Source organism: Anabrus simplex, chromosome 5, assembly GCF_040414725.1.
Source record: "Anabrus simplex isolate iqAnaSimp1 chromosome 5, ASM4041472v1, whole genome shotgun sequence".
Classification (NCBI taxonomy): Eukaryota; Metazoa; Arthropoda; class Insecta; order Orthoptera; family Tettigoniidae; genus Anabrus; species Anabrus simplex.
In genome coordinates, this window is record NC_090269.1 from 185,323,681 (window position 1) to 185,339,783 (window position 16,103).

The 16,103-nt window shown below is 37.7% G+C and overlaps 1 protein-coding gene across 4 annotated transcripts in view; it reads right to left on the bottom strand.

Annotated features, from left to right (window-relative positions):
* Positions 1 to 613: 613 nt before the first annotated feature.
* The window catches only part of ced-6 (PTB domain-containing adapter protein ced-6), a 352,928-nt gene continuing 337,438 nt past the window's right edge, over positions 614 to 16,103 (bottom strand). For all 4 annotated transcript variants that reach the window (XM_067147219.2, XM_067147220.2, XM_067147216.2 and 1 more), the window contains exons 7-11: positions 15,613 to 15,777; positions 11,318 to 11,469; positions 9,692 to 9,858; positions 4,376 to 4,641; positions 614 to 730 (exon numbers count right to left, since the gene is read on the bottom strand). In XM_067147219.2, the coding sequence (XP_067003320.2) occupies positions 656 to 730; positions 4,376 to 4,641; positions 9,692 to 9,858; positions 11,318 to 11,469; positions 15,613 to 15,777 (825 nt within the window). In that variant the 3' untranslated portion in view covers positions 614 to 655. The remainder of the gene's footprint in view (positions 731 to 4,375; positions 4,642 to 9,691; positions 9,859 to 11,317; positions 11,470 to 15,612; positions 15,778 to 16,103) is intronic.

The window sequence follows — 16,103 nt, forward strand, 5'->3', positions numbered from 1 at the left end:
ATAAAATCAATTATTTAACAAATTTGCAGTTAACTACCATTCTGTTTTTCCAATACATATAATTTTACCTCTGATATTTCTTTGTTCAACTAATCAGTCCTGATTTGCTCATAACAAGAGAAAACAAACTAGCCCTGCCATGTTAGCATTTGAAGTTTCCTATCTCATTCATCATTAACTCAATATCCCTGGTTTTCATACATATTCATTTTTACATTATTTTAAAAAAATTTAAAAAAAACAGAACTTCCTCACTGACAAGAGAAAATATATTGAGATGGCAACATAAGCTAAATCAAAAGAACTAAGTAGCTTCTTCACCATTTAGCAGCCAATTTCCTTTTCTTCAAAACAAAAGTCAGTGTTCTTTCTTCTACGTTGCCATGCGTGCTGAATATCCACTACTAACATATACACATTCACTTCATAACCAACAAGTCTTTTCAAACAAATATACTTCTGATAAGCATCTGCCATACTGTACACAACTTATTAATACACAAGTGTAGTCTGGATGGCAACAAAACATATGATACATAGCACCAAAATAACACTTGAGCCGTAAGTGCCATCTTCTGTACAACCTCGACTGACCAATGAGCAATAACTTGCGTTAGCTCACTTTTCAGACAATTCCATGATAATACGCGACAGGTTAATTCCGCAGGGGATCCAAGCTCTCCAAAGAAAAGTCGTCATTGCCGAAGGACAATCCTCTGCTGAAGCCATCCTGAGGGGAGAAAAAGAAGCAGCATTCATATTAACACAATTGTTTGTATTGCAACTTCAGGTTCAGTTCCCAAATAAATTCTGAATATATGGGACTCACAATTCTATGAATGAAACAAATTTTTAAAGCACAGTAGCCTCTGCCATCTTTTAAGATACTTTTGAAAGTGAAGAGGAATGCATATATGCACCGAAGGTAAACAGCACTACTATTTAAATTTTTTTTCACAAAATTGAGGTCTTAATATTTGTTACTGAATTTTCTGTACCGTTTTCCTATGAAAAAATGAGGAAGCCGACTCATTTGAGGTAAAAAGTATGAAGTCCAGAATACTTCCCGTACAAATGAAAGAAATAATCTAAATTTGAGAAATGGGTGTGAAAAAGTCTAAACGTATTTGTTTTTATGTAAAAGAATTTTATGAAGCTGCTTAAAAAAAAAAAAAAAAAAAAAAAAAAGGCAAGTGAAACACTTAAAAAAATTCTTTCACCTCTCGTAAAGTAGCAGTGCCCTTGATTTTCAGGGCACAGATATTTCAAAATAATTTCCTGGACTGAACATTAAAATACTAAAAAAAATCCCTCCAGTAGTCATATAGAAAGACAAGTACATATGCAATCTGCAATTATTTTGATTTCTTCTTATCCTACACTACCCTTGCCAGCTTTAAGTATATTCTTTAAACATATAAAGAAGTTCTAGACATACGGTAATTCAAAAATGGAAGACTTTTTTTAATGTTACTGGTATTACTCTCACTTTGTTTGCAATTTCTGTTGATGTAATAGTACCACAGATTTAGAAATATTTTATAGTACTGCAAATTCAGCATTGTAGCACCTTGGAACCCGTAATGTCCATAGTCACCATCATACATTCCTTATAAATGCGATTCTCTTAGACCACCGTTACCTGCACACTGTTCTGACAGCCCCGTGGTCTGTTTTAGTTTTACATCCAACCAACAGATCTGTTCACATTCTTATAACTTTAGGACGTATATCAGACCTTGATAACAGTTTTCCTGGAGTAATGAAATTATGAGCCGAATAATTTCACATGAGCTATTACAGTCTGCTGCTTTATCACTTGTGACTTAGAGAGTGCTTTACCCTCTCAAGCTCCCCGTCATATTGGTTTGAGGCGACTACGTTTTGTAACTGGTTTTCTTCCTTTCTGTAATGTCTTAAAATTTTTCTTATACGAGTCGCCTCCATAGTTTGGGAATATCCCCTGTTTCATCGGCCTAGTGCCTCTTAGGTTTTAAAAGGTTTTGTGTAGGAGTGCAAGTACATGCCTCCATTCATTTTGTATTTTGGGCTATTTACTTAACCTATGTTTTTTTCTACTAAGGCCCAGTAGGTTGGGTACGAGATACCCCCGCTTCATTTGATGTAAGTTGTGCCCTGAGGGCAATTAAGTGTTAAAACTGGTATGGCCTGGTAATAGGCGTGATAAATTGAGAGCGGGCCAGCTCTTTTATATGTGGTAAAAGTGCCTCTAGGAGGCCTGATATGGTTTTTTGAGCAAATGCTCCTTGAATGAGCGGGTTTTCTGCCCTTTGGACAAAAATGTGCCTTGGTAAAGTTGGGCAAGTAGCTCAAGGATTGTAAAAATTGGGGCTCGAAGCCCAGAACTTGTAAAGACCCCTAAACTTGTGCTTTCGTGCTCTTGTTTGTAAAATTATACCTTGTACCTGATCTTTCATAGTTATTTCACCTAGTGAAAATTTGTTAAATCATGTTATCTATTGAAAATATAACCTTCAGTAAAATTTTAAGTTTAGTTTCATATTGTGGATAGACCCATTCCAGCCCGCACCTTCTTTCACCTTTGCATTCTACGGGTATCCCCGTAACAGTTATATATAGCCACTGTCGTTCAGCCAGTCAAGGACATTCTTCCTCCAGGAATACATCTAAGGGCAAGGACTCACTATGTCGCATCAGTCTAGTTACAGTATGCTGATAATACAGTTGTAGCTCAGTCTGAAGAACTAATGTTAACCTTGAATGCCTTTTCAATTGCATACAGAAAGACTGGTCACAAACTGAACACCGGTAAGACAAATTCTATATCAATCAGTTTTTTCAGAAGGACATACATCAATGTCTTTATTGACAGAGTGAGCTTTCAAGTAGTCAACTCCTTTCCTTACCTTACCTTTGCAGCATCCTTTCATCAAGCACAAATATAGATTCGGAAATCCAAATTATGATAAACTGTGCTGGACCATCCTTTGCCAAACTAAAATCTTAAGAGTATTTGACAATCATGTCAATGTTTTAACAAAGATCCTCTTATACAATTCGGTTTTAGTTCCCAGCTTACTATTTGGTTCTGAATCCTGGACATGTTACAAACTACATATTAAAAAGCTGGAACAATATCACCAGCAATGTTTAAGGAGATTTCTTCATATATCCTGGTAATTCAGCGCACAAATATCAGTGTACTTGAAGCACAAACCACCAGTCTAGAAGCCATGGTTTTAAGACTTCAGCTATGATGGACAGGGCATGTAATAAACACATGCTCGATAATCTCTTTCCAAGCAAGTGTTTTACTCCGAGTGAACAGTGTGTAAATGTTTGGGAGGTCGGAAGTGATTTAAGGATATACCAGTAATTAACGCTAATATGAAGACTATGAAAATGAAGGTTTGCTACATTGATTACAGGGGTGGGAGACCTTAGCTCTCAACTGTTCACCTTGAAGATCATTAGTTCATCACGGCATATTATTTGAAAGAAAACCGTAGGCGAATAGCAAACGATAACATGCAACATATAAAAGAAAGAGTAAAATAGGATAACAGTGGCTGCTCCAAATATTGGGCTGTACAGTCACCTATGGACTCTCAGATGAAGAGGATTTCTACTTGAAAGACTAACCTACTCGTTTTTGAGTGTTTGCTATTGTACGGTACTTACTGTGGTACAGTATTACATGTAAGGGCCAACCAATGTACTGGTATTTCAGGTTTAAATTTTTCCTTTCACCAACAAAAAGGTTATCTTCAGATGTCCAAGAAATTTTCATAGAAGCTCAGAAGCTAATCCTCAATTAATAAAGTGGTTACATAATGTACTTGAGAATCCACTTTTAGCATTTCTTGAATTACTTCTCTAACAAGCAAGTTTTTTCCAGTTGCAAAAGTACCATTTCAGTCAATCGCTTGCTTGCTCTTCAGTAGTCAGCGTTTTATTTATCAGTAAATCTCTAAGAAATAATGTGTATTATTGACCATAATTGTTAGATTTGTCTCATGTTTTACTACCAAGCTCTGTACTGTAAGTTGGTTTTAATTCATAGACTACCTGGTGTGCCAGTCCCCACTTCACAAATAGTTAAGTGGTTTTGGGTGGTTACATCTCTTATTTAGCAATTTCTCCTGACAAATGCTCCAATTTAAGACCGTTCACTGACCAACACAAAAAGATACTGGCTGAATATTTCAAAGTTGCGAAGCACCAGCTTGACAAAGGATGAAGCATGTCAAGTGCATATTAAAGAGCAAGACAGTGTTATGAAAGACCAGAGCACAGGGCAAGGTATATAAAGCTTGATTCTAATTCTTCTATACAAGAATCTCACTAGTTTTTGTGCTGAAAAGTGTAAAATTGTGATTGAAGACAAACTTGCCTTCATCTCTAGAATGCGCTTGTCCAGAAGCCCTATGGCATTCTCCAGTTCTTGCTGTGATGGGTCAGCACATTCACTAGGACCAAAGTCCCCCATGCCGAATGGGTCACTGGTTTTTGGTGCCGATCGGCTGGGACTCTTGCTTCCTAAGCCAGCCGGGACAAAAGGTGTTGAACCAAACAGATCCTCCTTGAATGGATCAGAAGTGCCGTTGTTCTGGGAATGTACGCGGCGTGAATCTCTCGTCACCTTGGGAGGTGGGGCCACTGAAACAGACAATATTACCAAATTCACAAGAAATAAATTAGGCTTCTGTATAAATACAGATAAAGAAACTAGAAAACATTCCAGGAGCAGGAGATCAAGAGAGACTATTTGAAAGTAAGCTGAACATCAGTAAAAAGAGGTTTTGAGGTTCATTACAGTAATACCTAATGAAAACTAGAGACTAGCCTGAAAAAAACTCAAATATATTGTTTAATAGTCATCTGTTACAGTTTTCTTTTTTGTAACAGTTCATTATCCCCTTATCAGTTCCAGCCAGGTTGGGGCATTTATGGTGCTTCTTCACCATCCTCTCTCCTTCCAGTTCTATTTGAGGTAGGTAGCTTTCTTTCAGACTTAGCCTCCATCTGTTTATAGTCCTTCCCTCCATTCCCTTTAGATGACCAAACCATTTATCATTGTACCGAGAGGTACACCTCAACCCAGCACATTTAAAAGAAGTGCCTTAAGGAATGCTATCTATTGAACAAATCTTGAAACAGCTAGTGTATGAAGTTGGGACATTGATCAGAAGATGTCACTACTAAATAACAGAGGAATATGTTATTTTAAAGTTTCCTGAACTGACTGGATTTCTTTGTTTTGTTGTATTACTAGAAGTTTGCACTTTTGTCCATAGATGTCTCTACTAAAGAACTGAGGTCATGCACTCTGGTGCAAAGTGGAATAATTAGAGATTTGTAGTAGTTTTGTGTTTATAGGTTTTCTCAACTGAACTGTCTTTCCTTATTTTTTTTTTGATACTTTAAGGTTTGCAACACTTCCTTCTCATCCCACCAGCTTTGAGTCTCGCCAATGGCAAATTTTCTGTATTTATTTTTCAGCCAATCAAATGTTTCTTGTACCTATTTAATCTGCCAATAAAAATGAGAGGGTGTGTCCATATTTAGACCAGAGACTTTTCAAAACTTTCCCTCGGGTATAAAAGCTGCAGCTTTTCAAGTTAACTTGTCTGAGAGATCATCGAATTTCTGAGTGTGTTAAGAGAGGAGGCGGGATTCCTCATTCTTCAGCAGGTAGAACATAAGCCCAGGTAATGGTCACTAGTTTTCTGTCTCTGTAGCTACCTCCGCAAAATGACCCAAGGGGAAGGTTCTAATCTTTATGTAACAGTTAATTTTCTAAAATGGTAAATTTTTCTCCTTTTCATGTACGAGGACGGAGCAACGAGGTTCCCGCACAATAGTCGCACATCCTTTGTGAGTGAACATGTGGTGCATCAGTGCTCTAGCTGCAGGAGTGTGGTAGTGACGACTTTGTTGTTCCCGCGTAGTGATTTGTGACAATGGAAAAAAACAGATTCAAGCAGCGATTAAATACTTTGTAAAGAAAGGTATGAAAGCAAAGGAAATTCATGCCGACTTTCAGAACACACTGGGGGACTCTGCTCCTTCATTTTCAACTGTTGCCAAGTGGACCAGCAAGTTTAAATTTGGTCGGGAGAGCTTGAATGATCCGCGTAGTGGACGGCCAAAAAGTGTTATGACCCCAGAATTTATCGCAAAAGTGCATAAAATGGTCATGGAGGATTGTCGACTGAAAGTGCGGGAGATTGCTGAAGCTGTAGGGATGTCTTCTGAATGGGTATGTTATATTTGAACCGAAGAATTGGGTATGAAAAAATTATCCGCAAGATGGGTGCCGCGACTCTTGACATTGGACAATAAACGCACCAGATTGGAAATGTCCAATCAAAGTCTGGCCCGTTTTCAGTGCAACCAACAAGATTTTGCGCCGGTTTGTGACTACATATGAAACTTGGGTCCACTACTATACTCTAGAGACAAAACAGCAGTCAAAGCAGTGTAAACATGCTGATTCACGACCACCAAAGAAAGCAAAGGCAGTGCGTTCGGCCGGAAAGGTCATGGCCTCAGTTTTCTGGGATGCAAAAGGCATTATGCTGATAGATTATCTTCCTACTGGCCAAACAATTACGGAGCAATACTATGCAAACCTCCCAGACCAACTACAGGAAAAGATACGCGAAACAAGACCTGGTTTGGCAAGGTAAAAGGTCATCTTTCATCAGGACAATGCTCCGCCGCACACAAGTGTTATTGCCATGGCAAAACTTCAACTGGGGTACGAATTGTTGCCACATCCACCTTATTCACCTGATTTGGCACCATCAGACTTTCATATATTCCCCAAGCTGAAAATTTTCCTCGGTGAACAGAGATTTTCTACAAGGGAAGAACTGACAGCTGAATTGGAGAGGTATTTTGCAGGCCTGGAGGAATCTCATTTTTGAGATGGGATCAAGGCACTGGAACATCGCTGGACGAAATGCATTTGTCTACAGGGAGACTATGTTGACAAATTAAAGCAGTTCCGAGGTAAGATACTTAATTCTAGTACATTCTGAGAACTTTTCAAACTACCTACATAAAACTTCATTTAAGCCCTAGAGACAAACTGTAAATCGGGGATGGAGAGTGCATTACCCTCTCTTAATTCCCTTTAAATTTATCTTGAGGTAACTACGATTTTGCAACTTTTTCTCCTGTAAATCATAAATTAACTTGTCCTGGTCACCTCATTAGTTTGGGATTTGCCTCTGCATCATAGTGCCACAAACCCCAGTACGGTTCTAAACTGGTTTTCAAGGAGCGCAAGTGTAACATTTTGTTTGGGCCAGTAATGTAACCTGTTGTTCTTCAAGGCCCGGTAGTGTTGGTACTAGATACCCCTGTGTAATAGAAAAGGTAATTACCATGGTATTGTAAATTATAGGTTGTACATAGGGAGGCCAGAAATTGCAAGGTATTGTGCAAAGTTGCCTTGAGTAGGCCGTAAGGCCGTAGCCTCCTTGGTAGAATTTGTAGAGCATATAAGCTCTTTTCTGGTATTTGTGTAATATTGAGTGGTGAGGGCCATAAATTGTAACTGTTGGAGTAAAGTGCTCTTTTGGGAGATTTCTCTCCTTATCAATCTAAACGCAAAGCAACCTTGGAAACTTGTCAATTTGGAGCTTGAAACTCAAAACTTGTAAATTACCTATCCTTGGGTTTTCTATTCTTGTATCTAAATTGCTATTTTGTACCTGACTACCTGTACTGGTACCTGAAATATTACTTGGTAACATTTAATTTTCTGTTAAGAAATATGACCTTTATTTTAAAGTTTTAAATTAATCTTTGTCTCTTGTAGATAGCCCACACCTTTCACCTCTGCGTTCCACAGATAACCCCAGAAAAATTATTATTGTGCCTAGGCAAAGTTCCATGTCTTCCATAGTGGGCCAGCATTCTATACCAATGAATGTAACAGGACTGCCTATGGTGTGATAGACATTTGATTTTAGATGGCATTTATTCTAGCAGTCATAGGTAAATACTAGTCCTGAACCACTTCTCGTAGGCTGCAAGTTTACATCCAAAAGACACTGAAATTTTCTAACCTCACTGCAGGTTTCTGCCATCAGCTTGCATTGGTCCAACCTCATGTGATCTAATGTCTTATACCTCAATTTACTGTTTATTATATTGACATTTCTGTTGTCTCAGCATAGCTCCAAAATTCTTTTAAGGCATCCCTCTACGTTCAACCAGCTAATCAAGATCAAAGAACATTTCCAGAATAATGACCCCATACCACATACAACTCTGCTAGTTTTCATGTTACTACCGGAACTATTCAGATATTGTTAGAAGAATGTGTACAATGTAGACACTTGATTTAACACCACAATTTCTACTGCACCAGGCTTAGAGATTGTTTACTAATTTGAGACAGTTATGAAATACGCGAGAGTATCAATTTGATTAGTGAACTATTTTAATCAACTTTCCATTTATAGTATGGCTGCAGTGTGTGCAAGGATTTCTGAATGTGTATGAAGAAAATACGTGATCAGATGTCCTGCTGTATGCAAGATACTTCGTTTTTTAAAGCCCCCCCACCATCCTGCAGTTCATTTCAAGTATTTAACTTCCTTTATAATATCTTTTCAATTTATATTATCCCATCAAAATTCCTGCAAAATATAATTTTAAATTTGCCCAGTCTGTTCTCTACAAAATTTAATACTGGTAAGGGGAGATTGAAACCATTACCCAGTTACTATTTTTTCTATTCCCTACAGTGAAAATAGAACACGAAACATTCTCTGTTCTGGATTCCATTAAAAATCCCTTAATTTGCAAGCTAAAACAGAGAGTACTGTAAATGATGTGTGATTTGAGAGAAATCATGAATGTCTGAAATTGAAGCCAAATGTGTTCTCAGTTCTGATACAATGTTGAGTGAAGTGTAATCTGAATTATATCTGTCCTAAATTATAGGAATCTTTTCTTGAACTATGACAGCTGGTGTAACGACATTAAAGTCAGAGATATGAATAATTTGTCTGCCGATTGTCGAAGAGGAAGAAGAGGCCTGCTGCATTTTTTTTTAAATTATTATCGTCACTCAATGAAAATTACCAACACGAATAATAAATAAGTATGAACTTTAACTCCTTTATAAGGAGATTACATTGTTTCTCATGCAGTCAGGGGTGTACTTCTGCAAACTTGCATTCGGGAGACAGCAGGTTCAAACCCTGCTGTCGGCAGCCCTGAAATTGGTTTTTGGTGCTTTTGCATTTTCACACCAGACAAATGCCGGGGCTGTACCTTACGTAAGGCCAAGACTGCTTTCTTCTCACTCCTAGCCCTTTCCTATCCCATCATCACCATAAGATTTATCTGTGTCTGTGCAATATAAAACAACTTTAAGACTTTCATTAATAATTCAGCCCACATCACTTGTTTTATTACGTAGGTACCGGTACTGTATTTGTAACAGTCTTAAACACATATCAAAATGGGATAAAATCTCTGAAATAAACTTCTTTATTTCTATATAAGCAACAGTCATCATTCTCAGCATGTGTTTGGAACCAACAGAGACTCCATAGGATATGCAATAGACACTGCAATAGATACTGTAATATACAACATCAGTCATATGTATCTCTTTTGAAGATTGGTAAGTCATGAAAACTAGGCCCTTGTCTTATTTTAAATATCTTGGTATTATACTTACAGAGAGGTGGGGGAGAGCTTGCTGAACCATTAGTACCAGCAAAAAGGGCAGAACTAGCTGCACCATTGCCAGGGCTGGGTTCATAGGCACGAGGATTGAAGTCATCGTCTTCCTCCAACTCATCCAGCAGCAGTCCTTCCAACTTTGTCCCCACTGCAGGCACTTCACTGCACATAAGGTATAAACACACATTTTGTTGTATTTGTATTTTTACTGCCTCAACTTGAGGAAAGGGGGGAGAAAATACCAGGGATTCAGCCATTCAGAGAAGAACCACAAAAATATGACAAAGCCAGTGTCAGAACCTCCAAGTGATTTTCAGCAGGTGGATAAGGAATAAAGATATAGATCCATTTTTAAATCGTAAGAAAACTAATGTCTTAACTTATTCAAGATTTTTCTTTTCATATTTGGGCAACATAAGCAAGCCCTTAAAGCCCTTAAAATATTCTTACAATTAACTTAAGTTAGCTTTCCTCACCTGTCCATGAATTTGTTAGTGAAGGAACACATTCCACAGTTACAATGTATCCTGTCTATGCCAAACAAAAACAAATATTGAAAACCTGAAATGCTTTGTATCTTTATTTTTGAAATGAAATACTTTACACCATTTGACTGACACCCTGAACTTTCAAATCATTCAACACTTCCAACTTTCTTTCACAGTGCTTTATCCTATAAGAAAACTAACTGATCCTCTTCAGAGTAGAAGGCAAATGTCAAATTCTGCACAAGATCTTTGAAAATTAAGCTGATTTAATTGACATCCAGGAACATCATTCAGAAGGGTGTGATAAGGGACATTATGTAACATGGTAACACTGCTAGGGATCAGTTTTGGTAATATTTCAAAGCACAATTTAAATACATCAGTTATTTCATAGTGATGGTCCCCTTTTAAGACTAACCGAAAGAAAGGTCTGTTCCAACTTTACGGTAATGTCTTGCCATGACTGATGTTCTATGCCCTTCGTTAATCCATGGTGTGGTAACACTACTAGTGGCAGAAGATTCTTTCTGTGCACTGTAAACACATTAAATCAACACGGTGGTGAACTAATGTTAATTTCAAGATACAGTCAATCAGATTGTCAGGATGTGTAAACTTATTAAATACACTTAAGACAATCTTCTTCCATCTACTTTTCAAAAGTTTCCCTCGCTTATGCTTTACAACACCAGCCACTGCAGTGAACCGACTCGAATTCGTACAATCGTGTAACCTTCCTTGTGGCTGACAACTCCCAGATGAATACGGATTTTAACAAACAGAAATCTGATGTTTAAAATATTGGCCAGAATCTTAGAATAATATAATTTTCCATTCTTAAAACTCTTCTTCATTCAATTCTTCAAATTTCAAACTTTGAGAAAAGACATATAGAAATTAACCATTTACTGGGTAGATGAAGGAAAGAAGTGTGAAGCAGTGAGTCACATGGTTTGGTTTACGCTTTATTCTTTAGTCTGGGAGAGTTTAGTGGTAAAGAACAAACAATTGACAAATGTAGTTAGTTTTGTCAATATATCATATAGGATTGACATATTGACTATCATAACGTACAGTACCCTAATTTGAGGGAAGGTGTCAAAACAGTCTTTTAGAAAAGGAACAAGTTTTACCTCATGAAATCATCATCTCCAAAAGGCTTGTTTGAAGCCTCAAAGGCACGAGGTGGGACAGGTGGTGGCTGAGACTGAGTCGATGGAGGACTCGAGAAGCCATTGCTGGATGCTACAGACCCTCCACTCAGGTTTAATAGATTACCGTTTTCCTGCAAACAAGACATTCATAAATAAAGAAACATAGATCAAACTAATCTAAGATCTCTACAATCATACCCACAGTGACAATGGTGTTGTGAACTCCACGTTTCATTCAGAGGAGGAAATTCAATGTCAGACACTACAAGTCGTCTAACTGCTAGGGTTGCCATCTTTGAAGAGTTTCACCCATTTAACAATGATAGCATCCATGCAAACTTCTCTATGATTGCTAATGCCTGGTGAATTTCAGTAGCAGGAGTTTTATTTTTAAATAGAGTATTCAACATTAGGATATATCTACACAAAAAGCTATAACTATCTGTGTTTATGTGACAAACTAACAAATCTCACGAGTCAATATGGGAAGTGTAGTATAAGAAGAAAGCTGGATAAACAAGAAATGTGAAGAGACAAAATAATAAAGATGAATCTTCTGTTCCTACCACTTTTCCCACACCTGGGGGGTTGCAGGTGCCAACTGCGTCGCACATGTGGATTTGGCCCTGTTTCACGGCCTGATGCCCTTCCTGATGCCAACCCAAAATGGAGGGATGTAATCACTATTGTGTGTTTGTTGTGGTTGGTAGTGTAGTGTGTTGTGTGAATATGACTAGTGTTGGGACGGACATGAACACCCAGTCGCCAGGCCAGAAGAATTAACCAGAAGCGATTAAAATCCCCGACCCGGCCGGGAATCGAACCCGGGACCCTCTGAACCTAAGGCCAGTACGCTGACCATTCAGCGTACGAGACTGACAAAATGATAAAGATGAATACATGTGGTCAAATACTGAGCAACTTGTCTAGACAATCTCTTAATGTGTGTTTATATCATCCTAAGGACACTGGAAAGAAGAAATAAGCTCATCAGTGGCCAAGGTGATAAGTATATAGAATAACTGACTGCCAAGGAGAGCCTATATTTGAAGATGGCAGTGTCTAAAGATTTGGAGATTTTCCTTGTCCTTATGTTTTCTTTCTATTTCTCCTTCCACAATGATCTGTTATTGCATTTCTCCTAGTATGTGTTCCTTTCAATGTTCCTACATTTCTATACGTAATGGACATATAGATTACTGTATGGCATATAACATGTGAACAAAGAAAATTTGCTTTTAAATTCTATTACAGCAATATTATCCCATTCAACAAACAGTAAAGCATTATTTTGAAGCAAATGTCTTAAACACAAAAAAGTTAGGTGTTGCACTGAAAACTATCGAAGCTTATCAGCCAACAACAAGGCTGGTACCTACTTTAAATCACAATGCCAGGAGAGCAGAAGTAATGAAATATTTCTTGCAGAGGTTGAAAAGTCAACAGCCAAATGCTCGATAGATATGCACTATCATGATCAAGAGAGCAAGACGAGCCTACAGCAAGCAAGTCATGAAGTTAGACTACACACACACACACACACACTAAAAATTAAAAGAACTGTTTGGAAGTAAAATCAACACCAATTATACTTTTACATTTGTACAGAACCAGAGATCTTAAAATTCAGAAGCACACAACATTAGCCATTCAGCTACACTGCACGATAATGACATGTTTAACTGATATGTATTTCACAATGTTCAGCTTTACAGTGTCTACATATTGAAGTTCTGAAAACTCTCAAACCAGAATAAGTTCAGGTTCAAAGTGGAATGCGATTATGGTGTGCTTGTCTTAATATTTCTTCACCCTGTGAAATTGAGTAAAACAATTTTAAAACAGCACCCAATAAAAATGTCTAAGAAAACTGTGGGACCTAGCTTCATTAGAGAACAGAAAGGATAAAATGGGATAATTAGAGCTATTGGATATTTCTTGTATAAGCCATCCTTAGATGACTTGACAATTTCATTTAAGTTTCACCAACACAGATAGGTCTTATGGCGATGATGGGATAGGAAAGCACTAGGAGTAGGAAGGAAATGGCTGTTGCCTTAATTAAGGTACAGCCCCAGCATTTGCTTGGTTTGAAAATGGGAAAACATGGAAAACCATTTTCAGGGCTGCCAACAGTGGGGTTCGAACCCACTATCTCCCAAATGCAAGATCATAGCTGTGCGACTAACTGCATGGCCAACTCACTCTGTGAAAAGGTCAATTCAGAGTATTCCACTATAGTAGTACTGTATCAGCAAGTTCTTTTACTAGTAGCAACTCTTGATATTAGGCTCGTCCAGCACACTCAAGTTGGATTTCAGGAAGAATCAGAAGGGGGGGTGGGGGGGAAGAAGTAATCAAGTACCGTATGTTAATTACTGAAGCTAGTGAAAAATATCCAAGTGATTGAAAAACAGCAATAATACTATAATGTTTAAGGAATTTAAGTATGGCTCATGTTCATCATAAGATCCTTTTGCTCCTGAAAGAACTAAGTCTCCCTGAGCTTTGTAACACTTATTGATATTTTTATTTGATAAAGAAATGTTTTCAATGCAGAAATTCTTGAGAAATGTATTTTAACAATAGTGTAGCACAACTTTTTATCATGGGGATTAAGTAAGAGATAGCTCAGGAAGAAGATTTCATTTAATGACTTATTTTAGAGGATGTGTAAATACCATTTGTATGAAGGAAGAGTTAGAGTTTGAGGGAGATAATTAGACTTCAAACTGAGAATAGGAATGAAGTCAGATCTCCCTCAAAAAATATGCAGGATACAGTAGGTATATAGGAGTGAGGGAAAGGAAGGGGAGAAGATGTGGGAGAGATGTAAGCTTATGTCTTGTTTTTTTTTTTGTTTTTTTGCTAGGGGCTTTACGTCGCACCGACACAGATAGGTCTTATGGCGACGATGGGATAGGAAAGGCCTAGGAGTTGGAAGGAAGTGGCCGTGGCCTTAATTAAGGTACAGCCCCAGCATTTGCCTGGTGTGAAAATGAGAAACCACAGAAAACCATCTTCAGGGCTGCCGATAGTGGGATTTGAACCTACTATCTCCCGGATGCAAGCTCACAGCCGCGCGCCTCTACGCGCACGGCCAACTCGCCCGGTAGCTTATGTTCTAAAGGGGAAGAAACTAACACATGATGTGGTTCTTCCTCCTTATCCAGAATTTAACAATTGCTACTAATTCTGTGTCTGTAAACTTTGCAATCTCGAAAACCAACTTTCAGTTCTGAAATATAGATAGGTGTGTACAGCTGTTGCTGAGAAGTTAAACTGAACTGGTAAGTCACAAATGTATGTAAATAGACTTTTAAGCGTTAACAGATGAACCCTGCATTCTTTCTATTGGTACTAGGCAGATTTGGAGAGAAGGAAAGTGCGGGTGTGTGAGAGAAGGATAATGCGAGCTAAGAAAAGTATAGTGCATTAGGGGAATTTTAGGAGCCAGAACTTTGTAGCAATTTCTGCATTGATTTTAGAGAACAGTTTCCTTATACCTGAAAACCTGTCCCCGGGTTTGAGGTATTTTAGAAGATTTTGCTGGTTTTCTCAGCAGAAGAAACCACCTTGCTACATTTGCTAGAACTTCTTGTGATGTAAGAGAAGAAAGCCAACCACCAATATCATCCATGATATTACCCTTCAGAAAATAAGCAGGGACACGAGTGGCTTCTTAGCAACAGCATTTCAGTGAACCATTGAACCTGATAAGCCATTTACGATACATTTACCAAAATTAATTTAAAGGTGCTTAGAAGGAAGTTTACTTAGAAAAATAAATCTTTTTCCTTTTTTTTTTTCTTTTTATAGCAATTCTGATGTTTTTAAGAATCAATGGTCTGTCTTCGAAGTCAAAATTACTGAATTTTTATGGGCTTCCAAAGCAACAATTTTTCCCAGAAAAGAGGTTTATCTGCCAGTGGTTCTGAAAGGGATCTGATGAAAATTTTACTTTCTAAGCAACTGCATTAGAATTTGATGCAGCAACCTGTAATGTGAAAGACAACTTACACAACCTGCAATGGAAATAAGAAACAGCTGTCATGGCAAACTCTTTATTTAGCTCAGCTAAAATGTTTAAAACCATTTTGAGGATGCTGCTATTTGGCTGTCGAAGAGGAATATAACTTGCATTGAGAAAGATGGCAGACTAGTTATCCATCAGTTATAAGTATAAAAATAACTTTTTCCTCATTTCATTACCAGCAATGTAACAACATTAACTGGTCATTTTTCTTTCAGTATCAAACAAGGGTAAGACTTACTTTGGATCCCTGCGATGTTGTGTGTGAACTATTGAGAATATCTGATGTGTACGACGACTCTGGTGACGACTGGGAGTTGGAAGTCGTGTTGGAACTAGTGACAGTCGATGGCACTTCAAGCAGATCTTGGATACCATTACGGGCCATGTACTCTTCCACATCCGCCTAGGGAGAATGATATTTTACATGAGCCAGCTAAATCAGCAGACAGGAATATATTTTCACAATTTAAGATGGTTTAAAATAGGACTTAAACAGAACTAAAGTATTTTCAGTCTCAAGGTTATACATCTTCCATTAGTTAAATGGCTATTATATTTTTTGAAACTATTAATGGGTGGTTTGCTTGATCATCAGCTTTATGTGGATCACAACAACTAGTCCTTTATTTTTAAGTTTCAGTTTTCTAGTTTCAAGACTCAAAAACCACTTTAAAAAATTCAGAACCTGTGATTTTTCATAAACCAACTGAATTGAGAAAGGAACTGATT